The 21,192-nt window shown below is 45.1% G+C and overlaps 1 protein-coding gene across 6 annotated transcripts in view; it reads left to right on the top strand.

Annotated features, from left to right (window-relative positions):
• PTGR1 (prostaglandin reductase 1) overlaps positions 1-21,192 on the top strand; it is a 73,262-nt gene that overhangs the window by 14,960 nt on the left and 37,110 nt on the right. Inside the window, exons 3-5 of one of the 6 annotated variants that reach the window (XM_078374274.1) lie at positions 7,871-7,988; positions 11,482-11,644; positions 19,938-20,053. In XM_078374274.1, coding sequence (XP_078230400.1) covers positions 11,490-11,644; positions 19,938-20,053 — 271 coding nt within the window. In that variant the 5' untranslated portion in view covers positions 7,871-7,988; positions 11,482-11,489. Of the gene's footprint in view, positions 1-7,870; positions 7,989-11,481; positions 11,645-17,436; positions 18,885-19,937; positions 20,054-21,192 lie in introns of those variants that run through there. The other 5 variants (XM_078374277.1, XM_078374270.1, XM_002743196.7 and 2 more) reach the window with 5 other exon arrangements.

Here is a 21,192-nt window from a genome sequence, read left to right as displayed (position 1 = left end):
CTAAGCTTTAACATATTTAATCCTAACTTCTCTACATACACCATACAATATTAGCAATTGTGGGGGAAAATCTCCAGTATGAAATTTCTCTTAATGACTTCACTATTGCTAGGGTTTTGCTGGTATACAGAAGAGTTAATGTAGCAAGGCTGATTGCAACATTGGCCTTGGGCTGGTGTCTGGGAACTTGGATTCGAGGAGTGTCCCCACCATTCCCTAGCTGACAAGGGTGGCTCATTCTGCCTAGACTGTACAAACAGTGTTGTTTATGCAGGACACCTGCTTTCCTTCAGGGGATCTGGAATTTTGGTACACGCTAGGCAGAGTGTGTCTATGTGGCCAGACCCTAGTAAAGCTTTGAGTGTTGAGACTCCAATGGGTTTCCCTCTAATGGGCAGAAACATTCGATGCTTATTGCTGGGGAAACACATTTTCATTGCTGAAGGGAGAGTGCACTGTGTGATTCCTTGTGGAAGGGAGGGTAGTAGGAAGCCTGCCCATGGATTTCCCCGGGCTCTACCTGAGTCTTTCTCCCTCCCCATTACATTGCCATAATAAACCTTAGCCATGAATACAACTATATTCTGGGTCCTGTGAGCCCTTCCAGTGACTCACCAAACATGGGGCTATCCGTGGGCACCCTTCAAATGAGTAATTAGATTGATGAATCCCAATGTTTCCAATAGGGTCAAAGTCACTGGTGCCATCTTCCGTCTATGTAACAAAGCTACTGAGTATGTCACAGAGAGTTTAATGAAGCCACTTGTTTAAGTTCTTACTTTTTTCTTTGTTGGTGTCCCCCTGAGCTGGAACTTGGGCATGAGCCCAAGAGTCTGGGCTGAAGTAAGATACAAGTAACCAACACTGAGCTGAGCACTCACTTTTTCCCTTGACCTTGAACCACTCACTGTCTTTGTGAGTCTTAACTCTCTTCCATACAAAGTATTCTTTTCCTGTGAAATTTCTGCCTTTCATATAAATATTTTAAAAGTATTATTGTTAGGCTGGGTGCTGTGGTTCTTACCTGTAATCCCAGCCCTTTGGGAGGCAGAGGCAGGTGGATGGCTTTGAGCTCTGGTGTTCAAGACCAGCCTGGGAAACATGGCAAGACTTCATCGCTACTAAAAATACAAAAATTAGCTTGGTGTAATGGTGCACACCTGTGATACCAGCAGCTCAGGAGGCTGAGGCTGGAGAATCGCTTGAAAGCATGAAGCAGAGGTTGCAATGAGCTGAGATTGTGCCACTGCACACCAGCCCAGGCAACAGAGTGAGACCCTGTCTCAAAAATTTTATATATATTATTATTATTTTAGAGACAGAGTCTTACTCTGTCACCTGGGCTGGAATATAGTGGTTCAATCATAGCTCCTTGCAGCCTCCAACTCCTGGGTTCAAGCAGTCCTCCTGCTTCAGCCTTCTGAGTACCTGTGGCTATAGGCATGTAGCCATACCCCACTTATTTTTTTTTTAAGTTTAATATAGATAGGGTCTTGTTATATTGCCCAGGCTTGTTTTTAGATTATTTTGAATGAAAAAATTAGGACACCACTGAGAGTTGCTAAAAAGTCCCTCCTAAGCGACATTTATCCATCTGGATATAAATCCAGGTAAGTAATCCATACCAGCACGTGCTACTCACCCTTACCCTTCCAACATAATTCACAAACCAAGGTAATAAGACCTCAATTAAGGAATGGTGCCTGTTTCACAGTTCAGCATAAATAATAGCTGTTATCTAAACAAGGCCCCCAACCTGGCAAATAAAACCCAAACATAACCCAAAGTCATCTGTGGGTGACTCCTCTGATTAAATTGTAACAAATCCATGTTCTGTGTTCTATGATAGTCCAAAGTCCTCCCACAATGTCTGTGAGCTCCCTGGGTTTGCTTCCTCCTGAGTCCTGCTAGCTATTTTCCTTTTTTTTTTTTTGAGACGGAGTTTTGCTCTTGGTACCCAGGCTGGAGTGCAATGGTGCAATCTCGGCTCACCGCAACCTCCACCTCCTGGGTACAAGGAATTTTCCTGCCTCAGCCTCCTGAGTAGCTGGGATTACAGGCACGCGCCACCATGCCCAGCTAATTTTTTGCATTTTTAGTAGAGACGGGGTTTCACCATGTTGACCAGGATGGTCTCGATCTCTTGACCTCGTGATCCACCCGCCTCGGCCTCCCAAAGTGCTGGGATTACAGGCTTGAGCCACCGCGCCGGGCCCTGCTAGCTGTTTTCAAATGTAAGCTCTATTTTGTTCCAAGATCATTAGGATATTTAGCTCCTTCACCAATTTCCACAAGAAAATTGATTCATTCCAATATTCAGAGTTGTTTTATTTATTTGCTAGTGATTAAGGAATCCATTATGTAACCCAGAACCATTCTCCCTACTCTTAATTTTTTCTTCTAAAATGGGAAGTTCCAAAATTTTTTTTTCTCTCTCTCTTAGGAAAAGCAGTTCATTTCCTTCCAGGAAGTTTTAGTATCTGCTGGTACTGATGCCCAGTTTGTATTTTAAAAGTTCCTTCTAGCTGCTAGATGGTGAAAAGACTGAAAGGAGGCAAGGGGGTAGGCAAAGGAACCAGTAAATCAGGTTATTTTAGGAGATGATGGTGGTTTGAACCAGGTAGTGGCAAGGCTGATAAAGACAAGTGCATGAGTAGGAATATCTTGGAGGAGATGCTGTAGTACTTGCTTATCGACTGGATTGTAGGTGAATGTTGAGGGAGAAGAATCTCAGATAACTTGCAGATCTCTGGACTTGGGGCTGGAGGTCCCAATTACTAATGGGGAAGGCTAGGAGAAGTAGATTTGAGTGGTGTATAGCTAAGGCTTGGTTCGGTTGCCTTTAACAAAACGTCTGCTATACAGAGTAGCTTAAACAAGTAAGGGCATCATTTTTTTCTGTAACATCCCAGAACTAATGTTGGGATGCAATGATGTTGTTTCTCAGGGTCCTTCTAACCTTCCACATTTTTACCTTCCGCTTGTGGATATCATGATCATGAGGTGGCTGCTCTATTTCCGTGTATGTTCCATGCAGAAAAAAAGAGAGAGGGTTGATTCTGCCCACTTTTTAGAAGCTTTCCTAGAGGCCCTATCCAGTAACTTCTGCTCATGCCTCTGGGCAGAATTGTCATATGATCACTTCTGACAATAAAGGAGCTTGGCTAACAACTTTTTAGCTAAACATGTTGCTATTCTAAACAACGTTGGGATACTTGCTAGCAAAGAACCAAGAGAGAAGGCAGCTAGAATCACCTGTTCCAGATGGAAATCAGTTCCGTTTAGAACATGTTAAGTTTAAGATGCCAAGGAGAAAATGCCCAGGGGACTTTTTTTTTTTTTTTTTTTTAATTCTTGAGACAGAGTCTCCCTCTGTTCCATCACCCAGACTGGAGTGCAGTGGCATGATCTCAGCTCACTGCAGCCTCGACCCCCACCTCAGCCTCCGGGGCTCAAGTGATCCTCTCACCTCAGCCTCCCAAGTAGCTGGGACTACAGGTGCACCCCACCACACCCAGCTAATTTTTGTATTTTTTGTAGAAATGAGGTTTTACCATGTTGCCCAGGCTGGACAGGAGGCTCTTGGGCCCATGAATAGTTGGAGCTTGGAAGACATCCTGGGCAGGAGATATAAATTTGGGAGTGTTTGGTCTGCTGATGGCCTTTGTCTTTTTACTTGCAGTGGAAAGTATTCTAGTTGGTTCAGAAGAGGTTGATTATGCAGGAGAAAAGAAATAATCCAAGCAGCCTAGGAAGGTTAGGAAAAATGCAACCCAAGTACATTAACCTTTGGTAGGAGGAGAGAAGCTTCCTCCATTGTCACAGAAAGAAAAGTGAAGATGGGCCAGATGTGGTGGCACACACCTGTAATCCCAGCTAATCTGGAGGCTGAGGCAGGAGAATTGCTTGAACCTGGGAGGCAGAGGTTGCAATGAGCTGAGATTGTGCCACTGCACTCCAGCCTGGGCAACATAGTGAGACCCTGTCAAAAGGAAGGAAGGAAGGGAGGGAGAAAGCAAGAAAGAGAGAGAAAGAAAAAGAGGGAGAGAAGATGGGTGAATATGCAGAGAAGTCTGTAATAATCTTGGCTATAAAAAGACAAAGTCTCTGCTCTAATGTCTTTTAATCTCTCAGTGAAGAAGCATCAATTAAGAATAGTTGAGGGGTGAGGCTTAAGAACTGTGTGAAAGGATAAAATTGTCATCAAGTTTGTGAGTAAGCAAATTTACTGGAGAATCTCTGGGGTTGCTGGGCAGTGTCTCGTGTGCCTCTGTGTTGTTTGTGATCATTAAAGGAAAACCAGTCAGTCTTGTTAAATGCTTTTCTCCAACAATGTTCAGGGGCTCATGGAAAGGTGTGGAGAAGTTAGTGGTGGCTTTTATTCGGGGTTAGGGTTATGCCAGGCGTGACTGATGGAGAAAGAAAAAAGCAAGGAAGGCAAAAGCATTTGCCAGGGAGTGATTATAACAAAGCACCTTGGAATCTTTTTATTTTTTTTTGAGACAGGGTCTCTTTGTCACCCAGGCTGGAGTACAGTGGTATGATTACAGCTCACTGCAGCGTCAACTTTCCCAGGCCCAAGTGATCCTCCCACCTCAGTCCCTTAATTAGCAGCAACCACAGGCACGCACCACCATACCTGACTAACTTTATAAAAAAAAATTTCAGGCTGGGCGTGGTGGCTCACACCTATAATCCCAGCATTTTGGGAGGCAGAGGTGGGTGGATCACAAGGTCAAAAGATTGAGACCATCGTGGTCAACAAGGTGAAACACCGTCTTTACTAAAAATACAAAAATTAGGTGGGCGTGGTGGTGCGCGCCTGTAGTCCCAGCTACTCGGGAGGCTGAGGCAGGAGAATTGCTTGAACCCAGGAGGAGGAGGTTGCAGTGAGCCGAGATCGTGCCATTGCACTCCAGTCTGGGTAACAACAGTGAAACTCCATCTCAAAAAAATAAATAAATAAATAAAATAATAATAAAAAATATTTTCATGGAGATGATGGAGTTTCACCGCATTGCTCATGCTGGTTTCAAACTCCTGGCCTTAAGCCATCCACCACCTCAACCTCCCAAAGTACTTGTATTACAGGTATGAGCCACTGCACCTGGCTGGAATCCTATCTGAACTAAATTGAACTGAAATATATGCCCACTCTGATAATAGTGATAAAAAGCCAGAAAACCAGAACCAAGGGAAAAAGAACGCGGAAATAAAAGACTCAGAAACTATTTAAGTTGAGCTTTATGCTGTGTCAACTCAGCCAACTCATCATTCCTGGTTCCTTTCCTGGTAGGAAGCTTTTCACAAGGCCTGGAAAGTGTGGTGAATGAATTAGCAAACCCCGGCATTGCATTTCAGTGCCAGCCAGAACAAGCATGCCCAGAATTGTCCAGGCAGAGCTCTTGGCCTCAGCTTTGGGGACTCAACCAGGAGCAACCAGGAGATGTTTCTTCTTTCCAGCCTTCCAGAAAGATCAAAGATTATAGGCCACTTACTTCCTGACTCACCTTTTTCTGGCCAAAAGCTTCTAGCTGGGCAGGTAGTACTCTGGCAGGCAAATGGGTGTTTGTTGTCAAACCCCAGCGTCATACAAAGAGAATTGGGGGAGCCAACGTGGGGCTGGTAGGGTATATGTGGAAGGAGATGTTCTGATGTCTGTGTGGAGGTAAGGAGATGGCAAACTGGGAGTGTGTGGTGCAGACAGGTCAGCACTGGGTCGATGATATCCTGGAAAGAAATCATGAGATAGCAAGGACAGCCCTCTGGACACATTGTGTGGTCTCAGAATGCCAGGCAGGAGTTGAGGCTGGGAGAAACTTCCAGGATGATGGAGTGCAGTCCCAGGACCTCAGTGATGTGTGCAGAGTGGGGCATTAGGGAATACAAGGTCATTTCAATTATACATGGGTACACACCCATTCACCCTCACACCTAGATCACCACTAACAACCCAGATCCCTGGGTTCCCTGCTGCTGTGGCCTAAATGTTTGTGTTCCCTCAAAATTCATATGTTGAAATTCTAGCCCCAAAATAATGGTGTTAGGAGGCAGGGGCCTTTGGGAAGTAATTAAGTCATGAGGGTGAAGACTGAATGAGTGGAATTAGTGCCTTTATAAAAGAGGCCGTAGGCTGGGTGCAGTGGCTCACACCTGTAATCCCAGCACTTTGGGAGGCCAGGGTGGGTGGATCACCTTGAGGTCAGGAGTTCAAGACCAGCCTGACCAACGTGGCGGAACCCCGTCTCTACTAAAAATATAAAAATTAGTCAAGTGTGGTGGTGGGTGCCTGTAATCTCAGCTACTCAGAAGGCTGAAGCAGGAGAATCACTTGAACCTGGGAGGCAAAGGTTGCAGTGAGCTGAGATGGCACCACTGCACTCCAGCCTGGGTGACAGAGTAAGACTGTCTCAAAAAAAAAAAAGAGGCCTTGAAAAGACCCACTCACCACTTCCACCATGCAGGGTCATAGAAGACACCTATGAGAAAGTGGGCCATCATCAGATACCATTTCCCAGCACCATGATCTTGGACTTCCCAACCTCCACAACTATGAAAAATAAGTGTTTGTTTTTTATAAGCCACCCAGTTGATGGTATTTGGTTACCAGCTTACTTAGCTTACACAAACTAAGACACCTACATAGAAAGCATTAATATAGTGCTTCCCAAACAGTAATGTGCTAAATCACCTCTGGGTTGTGTTTAAATATAGATTCTAAATCAATAGGTCAGAAGTGGGATTTGAGGTTCTACACTTTTAACAAGCTCTCAGCTGATGCTGATGCTGATGCTGCTAGTCCAGGGACCACCTTTGAGGAGCAAGGCTGTAATTACTTGAGTCATTCATTCCCATAACAATTCCTCTATGTCCTGGGGCTACCATTGAATTGCCATGAGTTCAGCTTCTCCTGAATGACATTCTCCAGTTGTCTATTCTGAGGCCCTGTGTATTGAATGGGGCCTCACTGAACATAGGGTAGATACACTGGGGTCCAGAGACTCTTGGACTAACAACTTCCATCCCTTTGAAGTAACTGAAGGAACTTCTCCAGCTTTAGTCTTGAACATATGTAGATCATGGTGGTAGAACCAGGCGGTGCCTACCACTTGGATTTTTTTCTCTGGAGCAGGTGCCAGTTTACATATTTCCTTTTTTAATAATAATTTAAAAAAGATGGAGTCTCCTCTGTTGCCCAGGCTGGAGTGCAGTGGTGCCATCTAGGCTCGCCACAACCTCCACCTCCCAGGTTCAAGCAATTCTCTTGCCTCAGCCTCCCGAGTAGCTGAGACTACAGGCACATGCCACCATGCCCTGGCTAATTTTTGTATTTTTAGTAGAGACAGGGTTTCACTGTGTTGGCCAGGCTGGTCTTGAACACCTGACTATGTGATTCACCCACCTCAGCCTCCCAAAGTCCTGGGATTACAGGCATGAGCTACTATGCCTAGCCTCACATACTTCTTCTAATAGGTTTGCCCATCCAGGGGTTTTCCTGGATATCCTTGGTAGCTTATATTTCTCTTAGGAGCAACTCACCTATCAGGATATCAGTGGTACTGCATGGACTGAGGAAGTAATGGGATAGACTATAGTTGCTATGAAATGGGGTGTTCTGGAAGAAGATGCTGGGAGTTGTGCACAGCATGCTGGGTGATGAGGACAGGAACCAATGGAGATATTGGAGGAAGTATAGATATGCAAGTTCTCTTCAAACTCTTGTGGTCACTGATTAGTTGGGGTGATAGCCATTAAAATACCCTCCAAACCAGGAGATAAGCTGGGGACCATAGTGGCCCTGAGGAGAGACTGGATGATGCATGACTGTATAATAAGACAGGTTTTTTCTTTGTTTGTTTGTTTGAGACAGGGTCTCACACTATCACCCAGACTGGAGTGCAGTGGCAAGATCATGGCTAACTGCAGCCTTAACCTCCCAGACCTAAGCAACCCTCCTGCCTCAGCTTCCTAAATAGCTGGAACTACAGGTATGCACCACTATGGCTGGCTATTTTTTGTATTTTTTTGTAGAAATTCGATTCCTTCATGTTGCCCAGGCTGGTCTCAAACTCCTGGATTCAAGCGATCCACCTGCCTCAGCCTCCCAAAGTGCTGGGATTATAGGGATGAGCCACTGTGCCCAACCCCCTTTTTCTTTGTTTCTTTGGGGGGCTTTTTTGTTTTGTTTTTGAGACAGAGTCTCATTCTGTCGCCCAGGAGTGCAGTAGTGCAATCTTGGCTCACTGCAACCTCTGCCTCCCAGGTTCAAGGGATTCCCCTGCCTCAGCCTCCCAAGTAGCTGGGATAACAGGCACTCATGGCCACGCCCAGTGAATTTTTGCATTTTTAGTAGATGGGGTTTTGTCATATTGGCCAGGCTGGTCTCGAACTTCTGACCTCAGGGATCCACCTGCCTTGGACTCCCAAAGTGTTGGAATTACAGGTGTAAGCCACCATGCCCAGCCAGAAATATTATTCTTTTGGTTTTTTTTCAACCATTAAAAATGTAAAAATCACACCAACTAAAACAACAGAATCAAAAGATAACATATGGAATGGGGGGAAATATATACAAATCATTTATCTAATAATATGTTAATATCCAGGCTATATAAAGAACTACAGTCAACAACAACAATAAAAATAACCCAATTTAAAAACTGACAAAAGACTTGAATAGACATTTCTCCAGAGAAAATATGCAAATGGCAAACAAGCATAAAAAGATGCTTAACATCACTATCATCACAGAAATGAAAATCAAAACTACAATTAGCTATACCCTCATACCCATTAAGATGGCCACTCTTGGAAAATAATTAATGTTGGCAAGGATGTGGACAAATTGGAATCCCTAGGCACTATTGGTGGGAATGTAAAATGGTGCAGCTGCTATGGAAAAACAGAATGGATGCTCCTTAAAAGATTAAAAATAGAACTACCATATAAGCCAGCAATCCCACTTCTGGATATGTAGCTAAAAGAATTGAAAGCAGAGGCCAGGAACCGTGGCTCACGCCTAAATCCCAGCACTTTGGGAGGCCGAGGCAGGTGGATCACAAGGTCAAGAGATCCAGACCATCCTGGTCAAAAAGGTGAAAGCCCCTCTCTACTAAAAATACAAAGATTAGCTGGGCATGGTGGTGCGCACCTGTAGTCCCAGCTACTTGGGAGGCTGAGGCAGAATTGCTTGAACCCAGAAGGCGGAGGTTGCGGTGAGCCGAGATTGTGCCATTGCACTCCAGTCTGGGTAACAACAGCAAAACTCCATCTAAAAAAAAAAAAAGAATTGAAAGCAGAATCTCAAAGAGATATTTATATACCCATGTTCATTGCAGCATTATATACAATAGCCAAGTGGTAGAAGCAACTTAAATGTCCATAAACAAATAAATGGATAAAGAGAATATGGTACATGCATGCAAGGAAATATTCAGTCTTTAGAATGGAAATCTTGTCAAATGCTATCATTTGAGTGAATCCTGAGGACATGATGCTAAGTGAAATAAGACAGTCACAGAAGGACAAGTACTGCACAATTCCACTTATAGGAGGCATGTAAAGTAGTCAAACTCAGATACAAAGAATTGTGGTTGCCAGGGGCTGGGGGGAGGTGGAAGTGAGCAGTTGTTCAATGGGTATAGAATTTCAGTCATGCAAGATTAAAACGTTCTAGAGATATGTTGCACAAATGTGTGGAATATTAACACTACTGAACTGCACACATGGTTAACATGATAAATTTTATGTTATGTTTTTTACTGTAATATTTTACAGACCATTATTACCTGGCAGGCTGTATAATAGGCAGCAGGCTGGATTTGGCCAGTTTGCAAACTCCTGATCTAATCTTTAGTTCACATTCAAATTTTACCAGTTGTTTCAATCATGATCTTTATAACTGTCCACTCCGCCCTGCTCCCAGCCATGTAATTCAGGTCCATCTTGTTGTCATATCTCTTTAACAGTTCCTCAATCTTTCTTTGGCTCCATGACCTTGACACTTTTGAAACTTACAAACTAGCTATTTTGTAGAAGTTCCCCCAGTTTGAGTTTGTCTGCTGTTTCCTCATGATAAAATCCAGATTATGTATTTTAGTCAGGAACTCACAGAACTGATATTGTGTTCTTCTCAAGGCAAATATGAGAAAGCACAAGATAGTATTTGTTTGTCTCATTACTGATAATACTGGCTTTGACCTCTTGTCTATCAGGTTTTTCCATTGTAAAGTTACCTTTTTCCTCTTTAGTAAATCATTTGTGAAGATGCATTTAGAACATGTAAATACTCTGTTCCTTGTTAAACTTTGACCCTCTTTTAGCTTTTGTGATTCTTGCCTGAGTCAAAACTGTGACATTCTAATTCCATCATTCCCTGGATATTTATTAATTGTATATTGTACTGTCAGAAATACATATATATATATTTTTTGGGGAGGGACAGGGTCTCTCTCACTATGTCACCCAGGCTGAAGTGCAGTGGTGCAATCTCAGCTCATTTCAACCTCCACCTCTCAGGCTCAAGTGATTCTCGTGCCTCAGCTTTCAGAGTAGTGGGACTATAGGTGTGTGCCATCATGCCAGGCTAATTTTTGTATTTTTAGAAGAGATGGGGTTTCATCATGTTGGCCAGGCTATTCTTGGACTCCTGGCCTTAAGTGATCCACCCACCTTGGCCTTCCACAGTGCTGGGTTTACAGGCGTGAGCCACCCAACCCAGCCCTCCTTTTCTTATCTCTGTGTTTATGAACTCTTGGTAACTTACTTTACCAGTGATAAAATCTGTTAATCCATTAACATATTTTCTGTTATTGATTGAGTGATTGATTGATTTTTGCCTTAAACTATTAAGGGTTAACCATTAACATGTTTTATTATTATTATTTTTTTTTTTTTGAGACAGAGTATCGTTCTGTCTCCCCGGGCTGGAGTGCAGTGGGGCAATCTCAGTTTACTGCAACCTCTGCTTCCTGGGTTCAAGTGATTCCCCTGCCTTAGCCTCCTGAATAGCTGGGACTACAGGCATGTACCACCACGCCAGGCTAATTTTTTGTATTTTAGTAGAGTCGGGGTTTCACCACGTTGGCCAGGATGGTCATTATCTCCTGACCTTGTGATCCGCTGGCCTTAGCCTCCCAAAGTGCTGGGATTACAGGCATGAGCCACCTTGCTGGCCCCATTAACATGTTAATTGCTATTGTTAATTGTAGGGTGCTACAATAATAAAATGCTAATTTTATGGCTGGTTTTCTTTTTTTTGCTTTTTCTTTTTATTGCATTTTAGGTTTTGGGGTACATGTGCAGAACGTGCAAGATAGTTGCATAGGTACACATGTGATTTGCTGCCTTCCTCCCCTTCACCCACATCTGGCATTTCTCCCCATGCTATCCCTCCCCAGCTCCCCCACTCCCCGCTTTCCCTCCCCTATTCCCCCCAATAGACCCCAGTGTGTAGTGCTCCCCTCCCTGTGTCCTTTGTAGGGACATGGATGAATCTGGAGAACATCATTCTCAGCAAACTGACACAAGAACAGAAAATGAAATACCGCATGTTCTCACTCAGGTGGATGATGAACAATGAGAACATATTGCTGGCTTTCATGTGCAGATGGTTTTGGATTTGGCCAACGGAAGCTCCTTTAAGGTAGTTTCTGTGTTCCTTTTGACACATCCCTATTCTTTTGTGTTTCCATCATATTTTGCACTTTCTTACATACTGATGCAAAAAGATGTTTCAGGGTTTTTTTGTACTTTTGTTTCAACTTTTGTTGTACCCATTGTTTCAATCATCATCTTTATAATTATCCGCCCCCCTCCCAGCCATGTAATTCAGGTTCATCTCAGCCATCCATCAAGCCATCCATCAAGAGTCCCAGCCCAGGGGCTGGGTGCGGTGGCTCAAGCCTGTAATCCCAGCACTTTGGGAGGCCGGGGTGGGTGGATCACGAGGTCAAGAGATTGAGACCATCCTGGTCAACATGGTGAAACCCCTGTCTCTACTAAAAATACAAAAATTAGCTGGGCACGGTGGCGCGTGCCTGTAATCCCAGCTACTCAGGAGGCTGAGGTAGGAGAATTGCCTGAACCCAGGAGGCGGAGGTTGCGGTGAGCCTAGATCGCGCCATTGCACTCCAGCCTGGGTAACAAGAGCCAAACTCCGTCTCAAAAAAAAAAAAAGAGTCCCAGCCCAGCCATACATCGAGAGGCAGAAAGAAGCCCCGCCCCAGAATTACAGCAGAGGTTAGCCAAGTGGAGACAGGAGGGTGGAAGGAGAGGCTAGAAGAGGAAGCTAGGATGAGAAGATGACATTCCAAGACGTGCAGCATGTTTGCATGTCAGAAATGACATCGCTGATAGGGGTTTACAGAAATCTCATTAGTAACCGTCCCTAAGTTTGTTCTTACCTACAAAAGGAATCTATCTCACCTTATACGGGAAGGCTGAATGGAGCAGAGAAAAGTGTAGGGTTTTGGCGTGGACTAAACTCAAGATTCAAATCTCAACCCTGCTACTGACCAACTATGTGATCTTGTCAACGTTGTTTCACCTTTCAGAAGTCCAGTTTCCGGAGTCTCCAATGAAGATGATGGTTATATGTGCTTCTGAAACCACCCCTATAAACTTTATAAAATTAGGCCGGGCTCCCAGCACTTTGGGAGGCTAAAGTGGGCAGATCACCTGAGGTCGAGGGTTCAAGACCAACCTGACCAACGTGGAGAAACCCCATCTCTACTAAAAATACAAAAATTGGCCAGATGTGGTGGCACATGCCTATAATCCCGGCTACTTGGGAGGCTGAGGCAGGAGAATCTCTTGGACCCATGAGGTGGAGGTTGCGGTGAGCCAAGATAGCCCCACTACACTCCAGCCTGGGCAACAAGAGCGAGACTCATCTCAAAAAAAAAAAAAAAATTATCTGAACATTGTGGCATGTGCCTGTAATCCCAGCTACTTGGGAGGCTGAGATAGGAGAATTGCTTGAATCCAGGAGGTAGAGGTTGCAGTGAGCCAAGATTGTGCCACTGCACTCCAGCCTGGGAGACAGAGCAAGACTCTGTCTCAAAAAATAAATAAAATTAATCAGGGAAGAAGGGAGCGAGGGATAAATAAAAATAAACCAAGCTGGTAGCATGTTCAGCATTCATCATAAGTCAGCACACTCGCCGATCTACCTCCTCGCAGTTTGGTGCTTATTGTCCTAGAATCACTAGACACAGTTACAAGATTATAGTTCCCCTTAACTGCTCTATAAATAACTGGAACAGAATGAAACGTTAAGTTTTCACTTTGAGATATTCCTTCAGGTTCTGCATACGGATGAAACTACTGATATCAGCTGAAGGACCCCACTGATGCAGCTGACCTGAAGGACTCCTGGAGGAGCTACCTCACCAAAAAATACAGTTTCCACTTTGGGATGATTTTATCCCCCTTGCCCCGACCAACCAGCAACCCCAATTTTCCAGCCCCCTCACTCTCCACAGGAGATGGATTTGAGGTTTCCTTCTATTTCCTTGCTGGGTGCCCTGCAATCATTAAACTCCTTCTTTGCTGCATCCCTGCTGTTTTAGTGTAATTGTCTATTAGTATGCAGTGGGCATACGAACCTGTTGTTCCTATTAACATAACTCTTCCTGGGTCATGATGAGGACTAGAAATACTGGATACCAAGGGCTGCTCTAGTGCAGGGTTGCATCTCCTATGTGCTGTGCGGAGAGGATAATCAATCTTTCGCCAAACGCAGTGTCCCACATGTATTCAGGAATTCTTGCAATTAATAGAAAAATATTAGTTTGTTGTTATAATTATTTCTCAAGCATTATCTCACCAGACCAATGAAATGGACATTGTAGAGAGGAAAGTGGGGACAAGTCTGTCTGTTTGTTTGTTTATTTGTTTTTGAAACAGAGTCTTACTCTGTAGCCCAAGCTGACGTGCAGTGGTGCGATCTCAGCCCACTACATCCTCCGCCTCACGGGTTAGAGCAATTCTCCAGCCTCAGCCTCCGGAGTAGCTGGAATTACAGGTGCACACCACCATGCCTGACTAATTTCTGTATTTTTTGAGGAGATGGGGTTTCAGCATGTTGGCCAGGCTGGTCTCAAACTCCTCACCTCAGATGATCCACCCACCTCGGCCTCCCAAAGTGCTGGGATTACAGGCATGAGCCACTGTGCCCGACTAAGTCTGTCTGTTTTTAAAGTACAGAAAAACATCCAAAAGGAATTCCTACCAAACAGGTAACAATGACTTTTGCTTTTCACATTGTACACATCTGTATTGTCTGAATTATTTGATAAAAAGCATTTTTAAATTACTTGTATGTTATTACTTTATTGTTTTAAGTGAACTCTTCCCTCCACGGTTAGATCAGAGTTCATTGAAACCTAAGATCAGAGAACTGGATTGAACAATGTTTTATCTCAGAGTAAAGCAAAGGAAAATCTTTTTCCTTGATCCTTAATTCCGTACTCTAAATCTCTGTTTGTGATTATGTAACAGCCGTGATTTAACTTACTCACCATGACTTGACAAACTGCAGTCTTCAAGACTGATTGAGTCATGATGATTGGGAAAGAGATCTTTTTTGACCTGGTGCAGCCAAATCTTATCCATACCTTCAATTTAATGACAAGTGAGTTTGTGAGCCATTCTGTGCTCCTGGCACTTTTTTCTGTTATTCTTAATTTGGAAAGACTTTTTAGGCCTGCAATTTTATTAACTCTTCTAATACCCAAAGGCAACAGAGTGATTCTATAACAAGATGTCTTAAAAGAAAAAGAGAAACAATGAGATATGTAACACAATACCGTTTCTATAAAAGTATATGCCCACAGTGTACATTATGAAAGAACATGTAAAAAAAAAAAATATGCACATCAAACATATCACAATAGTTACCTATAGTAGGAAGAGAAAAAGCAGGGAGTGGAGGTTTCTGTTTTTTTGTTTGCTTTTTGTTTTTCAAGACAGGATATCACTTAGACACCCAGGCTAGAGTACAGTGGCATGATCACAGCTCACTGCAGCCTCCACCTCCCAGATTCGAGCTATGTTGCCCAGGCAGATCTTGAATGCTTGGCCTCAAGTGATCCTTCTGCCTCAGCCTCCCAGAGGGCTAGGATGACAGGCATGAGCCACATCACCCAGCCTGGGAATGGATTTTTTTGTTGCTGTTGTTACATAAATTAATGAGAGAACAAGAGAGTGAGAAAGAAAGAATTTGGCAGACAGTGGGGATAAAGTGCTACAAACTCTGGTGCTAGGAAGAATTCAACTCTCAGTGTTGTGTGTTTTTTTTGGTTTGTTTCTGTTTTTTGTTTTTGGCAGTCTCGCTCTATCACCAGGCTGGAGTACAGTGGCACATTCTTGGTTCACTGCAACCTCCATCTCCCAGGTTCAAGTGATTCTCCTGCCTCAGCCTCCCAAGTAGCTGGGACTACAGGCACGTGCCACCACACCCAGCTAATTTTTGTATTTTTAGTAGAGACAGGGTTTCACCATGTTAGCCAGGATGGTCTTGATCTCTTGACCTTGTGATCCTCCCTCCTTGGCCTCCCAAAGTGCTGGAGCATTGTATTTTTAGGGTCCATCCAAGTTGCTTTATGTGCATCAAACCCAGTGCTTCTGATTGCTGCATATATCCTGTGGTGTGCATCCGCCACACTTGATCCACATGCTCTGTTATGGGCTTAACATAACATGTTAATATGTGTTTCCCCGATTTCTTGTGTTAAAGTCTCCAACTCAGGCAGAGGTTGCAGTGAGCTGAGATTGCACCATTGCACTCCAGCCTGGGCTACAAGAGTGACACTCTGTCTCAAAAAAAAAAAAAAGAATAAAGAGTAAAAGAAAAAAATGACCATTCTGTGCTAAAATACATGATTATTTTAGCTCTAAGAAACTCCATTAACAATTAAAAGCCAGTAGGGCCTCCACTGAGACCCAAATTAGTCTGTGAGATAAAGTACAAGAAATATCTCAAAACAAAGCAACATTATAAAGAGACGGAAATCTCATGAGAAAATATGAGCTGGAGTGTAGCTCCTCCTGAAGAACTAATGCACGTAATATGAGTTCTAAAATGAGACAATGCAACAGATAAATCACAGAAGCAAAGTTCTTCAAAATTAATAAAGATCTGAGACTGCAGATTAAAAATAATAATAATAAAAAATAAAGTCTCCAACTCCCAGTACTCAGAATGTAACTGTGTTTGGAGATAGGACCTTTAAAGTGGTAATTAAGGTTAAATGAGGCCGTAATAATGAGCCCTAATCCATTTGACAGTATTTGAAGACAGGGCCTTCAAAGATGTGATTAAGTTAAACTGTGGCTTATAAGTGGGGCTCTCATCCAATGTGACTGTTATTCTTACAAGGAGAGACATTGAGCTGGGCGTGGTGGTGGGCCTGTAATCCCAGCTTCTACGGAGGCTGAAGGAGGATCACCTGAACCCAGGAGTCCAAGGCTGCAATAAGCTATGATTCCCACCACTGCACTCCAACCAGGGTGACAGAGCAAGACCTCAAAATAATTAAAATTAAGATAAATAAATAAAAGACATTGAATCTTCATAATGACTGGGAGTTAGGCATTGTTCTTATTCCCATCTTGCCAATGGCTGAACTAAGTGAGGCAAGGAGAAAGTAAACAAGTCTCTGAAAGCTACACCACTAGTAAGTGGCAGTGCAGCCTTCGAACCTGCAACCATCTAATACCAACGACTTGGTTCACATTCAACCCCCGTCTTAGACCACCTCTCCTTGAAGAGGCGTGTCAAGGGCTGATGTTTGCTAGGGTGTGATGGGTGAGGCACCTCAGTGGCAAGACCACTCACTCCTACCTGAGGGAGTCTGGGAAGGGCTCACAGAGGTCTTGAATTGACTCGTGGAAGGTGAGCAGTGTTCAACAGGCAGACCGGGGACAGACAGGCAGCAGGTCTGCACCCCAGCCCTGGGCGAAATCTTGCACTGCATGCAAACAGCCGGACTGACGGGGAACCCAGGGATGGGAGTTAGCACCGGGAGCTGATTCTGGATGCGGCCGCCCCAGGCCCTGCCTTTGGTTTCCTCTGGCCTGCGCCGCAGATGCCAAGGCTGGTTCCCCCGCGGGGCATATTTCCGCAGGCCTCCAAATTAGGACAACAGGCGCAGGTCCAGTGTCACCTGGACAAAGCTCGGTTAGCGGTTTTACTATCAGAAGTCCCCAACCCCCAACACACACAGACGCACACATGCACACGCGGACACACACATGCACATAGGCACACACAGACACGCACACACACAAATGCACACAGATTTCCAGGACCCTAGTTTTCCTCCTGGGACCTTCTTGGGGCCGGGCTCTCACTCTCCAGGAGCAGCCCCACCCCAGGGTGGCCCCACCCTCTCCTGGGACCTGTCATAACCCAGTTCCCGGGAGCCGGGCCGCGCAGTCCCAGCCGCCTTCCCCAGGCAGTGGAACCCTCGGACTCACTCCTGTAAGTAGACCTCCTGCTTTTTTTTCGTCCCTTTTCTCCCTCCGCTAACCCCTTCGCTTTCTTCCTGCCGAGTCTGTAGACGTCCCAGTGGAAGAGGTTTGCATTTACCCCTCCTTCCCTTTTGCCGAGTGACCGCTGGGTCTTGTACTCGGAGGAGGTTGGGAGCCGAGGTTCCGACGCCTCCTGGGCCCTGCAGGTCATTCGAGAGCTCGGAGACTGGCGTGGGAGGGAAGAGGAAAGCCTGGTTACAACCCGGGACACCCGGTAGCTGCCTGCACTCGGGAAAGGGCTGGCCAGGGAACTTGCGGGACTGCACATCTGGGGGAGGGTGGAAGAAAGGGCCGGGCGCCGCGCCAGGTCCCATTCTCGGGCAGGAGAGACCTTTCCGGGGACCTCGCCCCTCTGCGGCCAGACCAGACTCTTTCCAGGAGGGCTTCTGGACTTGCAGCGAGTTTGGAATGCCCAGCGGTTGCGTTTTTGGGAAAAGGGACGAAGATGTGTGGACTCTAAAAAAGTCGAACTCATGAAGACTAGAATGATGGTTGCCAGAGGCAGGGAGCAGGTTGCCGAGGGAATGGGGACTTGTTGGCCTAAAGGTACACAGTTCAGAGACGAGAGGAGTAGGTTCTGAGATCTGTGGCACAGCAGGGTGGCTAGAGCCAATAATGTGTATTTCAAAATAACGAAAAGTAAACTCAAATGTCTCACCATAAAAGTGATAGGTAGGGCCGGGCGCGGTAGCTCACGCCTGTAATCCCAGCACTTTGGGAGGCCGAGGCAGGCGGATCATTTGAGCTCAGGAGTTCAAGACCAGCCTGGCCAACATTAGCCGGGTGTGGTGGCGCAAGCTGGTAATCCCAGTTATTTAGGAGGTTGAGACAGGAGAATCGCTTGAACCCGGGAGGTGGAGGTCGCAGTGAGCCGAGATCGCGCCACTACACTCCAGCCTGGGCGACAGAGCGAGATTCTGTCTCAAAAAAAAAAAAAAAGGTGATGGGGGTTACGCTAATTAGCTTGATTTAATAATTCTGCATTGTGTATATATGTCAAAACATCACAGAGTGCCCCATAAATGTATACAATTATGATTTGTCCCTTAAAAATAGTCTTAATTTTTTTAAAAAAAGAAGGAACAGCCCCGAGCTGCGGATCGGACCGCCCCCCTGGCTGCCGCGCAATGCGGAAGTGCTCCCTCCAGGCCACCAGTGTCCCCTCCCCGCGGCACCGGTGGTGGAGCGGGGGAGGTTGTCGGCAGCTGCAGATCGTTTCGTGGTTGGATTGTTTGTAGCTGATGCACCTGCGGGAAGGCGCGGGTCTCCTGTGATTCAGAAGAGTTCAGTCCAAGCAAAACGTCATGAGCCCTCGGCTCCGGGCAGCCTTCATCATCTTCCCTTGCTAGGTGTAGCGTTTAAGCTCAAAATCGGTTCGGTGTGGAGTTTAAACTCAGATCCCTCCTTGGGCCAAAGGAAATGGCTGAGCGCAAGTGGCTTACACCTGTAATCCCAGCACTTTGGGAAGGCAGATCGCCTAGGCAACACAGAGAGGCTTGTCTATACAAGAAAGAGACGAATAAAAGTATAGCGGGGTGGGGGTGGGGGACCACCTGAAAATGGGGCGGAGCAGCGGCGCCCCCCGGTGGTTTCCAGGAGTTCTGAGGCTGCCTTGAAATGCCCGGCTCTTTCCATCTGAAAAGGGATAAATGAACTTCTTTCTATTTGGTTCTTTGTGGTTGATGCTTTTTCTTGGGATTCACTCCACGTGAGATGAGAAACAGAATATTCGCACTCTCGGTAGCTGTTCAGTGCCATAGAGAAACTCTAGCCTAACATTGGTTGGGAAGAATTTCTTTTTTTTTTTTTTTTTGAGACGGAGTTTCGGTGTTGTTACCTAGGCTAGAGTGCAATGGCACGACCTCGGCTCACCGCAACCTCCGCCTCCTGGGTTCAGGCAATTCTCCTGCCTCAGCCTCCCGAGTAGCTGGGACTACAGGCGTGCACCACCATGCCCAGCTAATTTTTGTATTTTTAGTAGAGACAGGGTTTCACCATGTTGACCAGGATGGTCTTGATCTCTTTACCTCATGATCCACCCACCTCGGCCTCCCAAAGTGCTAGGATTACAGGCGAGAGCCACCGCGCCCGTGGGGAAGAATTTCTTTGTTGATTTATATTTTTTCCTTGTCTTTAAGGTTTCTTTAAACTTCAGTTTCCTCATCCATACACTGGCAATGATACTAATGCCTATCTTATAGGGAAGTTATAAGGATAAAATGAGGTAATCTATATGAAGTGCTTAGCATGACACCAGAAACATAGTAAATATTAAATGAATGTGGTTGATGTTACATGATAATGTTGGGGTTTGGGGATATTGTAGTTGTGCTATCTGGGCTCAGTTCCATGGCTAAGGAACTGTTAAAATGCATATTGACTACATATTGACTGTGTTCTAGGAGCTTCAGGATGGTTCGTGCTAAGAGATGGACCCTGAAGAAGCACTTCGTTGGCAGTCCTACTAATAGTGACTTTGAGTTGAAGACAGCTGAGCTCCCACCCTTAAAAAATGGAGGTAAGTCATATTCAAAAGATTTCAGAGTTGGAAGGAACTATATCAGTTAGCCTTTACTGCATAAGAAACTACCCCAAAGTTTAGTGACTTTAAACAACCAACATTTATTAGTTTACAATTCTTTGGGTTGGCAAATGATTAATTTAGGATGGGCCTTGTTCACATGTCTGCTGGGGTTCCTGCCTCAGTTCTCATCTACGTGGCCTTTCTAGCAGGCTAGTTTGAACTCTGTTCTCATAGTGGTCCCATAGATCTAGAGTAGCAGGAGTTGGCAAGCTCTGATGTGTAAGCACTTTTCTTTCTTTCTCTTTCTTTCTTTCTTTCTCTCTTTCTTTCTTTCTCTCTCTCTTTCTTTTCTTTTCTTTTCTTTTCTTTTCTTTTCTTTTCTTTTCTTTTCTTTTTTTCTTTCAGACAGAGTCTCACTCTGTTGTCCAGGTTGGATTATGGTGGCACAATCTTGGCTCACTGCAACCTCCACCTCCCAGGTTCAAGCAATTTTCCTGCCTCAGCCTCCTGAATAGCTGGGATTACAGGCATGCACCAGCATGCCCGGCTAATATTTGTATTGTTAGTAGAGACTAGGTTTCCCCATCTTGGCCAGGCTGGTTTTGAACTCCTGACCTCAGATGATCCACCCACTTTGGCCTCCCACAGTGCTGGGATTAGAGGTGTGAGCTACCACGCCCCACTGTGTAAGCACTTTTCAAGCCTCTACTTGTACCATGTTTGCTAACATCCCATGGTCAAAGCAAATCACAACGCCGGGCTCAGATTCAAGAGGCAGAAAATAGATTTCTTGATGGGAGAAATGGCAAGGAGACCAGCACACAAGGGTGGGAGTTATTTGTGGCCATTTTGCAATCTGCCACAAAGACCTTTCCAGGGTTCTCTGTGTGAAGCCTCCATGTCACGTGGCAGGATTCCTCTGCTTTCATTGATAATTGAAATTCATGCTTGAGTGCATTACTCTTCATGGCTTTGACTAGACCGTGGGGAGGATGTCCTCTCTGTCCTCGTGAGCCTGATGATGACAGTGAGGCAAGCACTGCCCAGTAGCTATATGCAGAGTTCAGACTTTAAGAGGAGTCTATAAGGAGTGTTTACAGGTAAGTAAGCTTTTGAGAAAAGGGGATGCAATG

This window comes from Callithrix jacchus, chromosome 1 (genome assembly GCF_049354715.1).
Source record: "Callithrix jacchus isolate 240 chromosome 1, calJac240_pri, whole genome shotgun sequence".
In the NCBI taxonomy this organism is placed as follows: domain Eukaryota; kingdom Metazoa; phylum Chordata; class Mammalia; order Primates; family Cebidae; genus Callithrix; species Callithrix jacchus.
The sequence above is the reverse complement of the archived record's forward strand: the minus strand, read 5'-3'. Positions and strand labels throughout refer to the sequence as shown.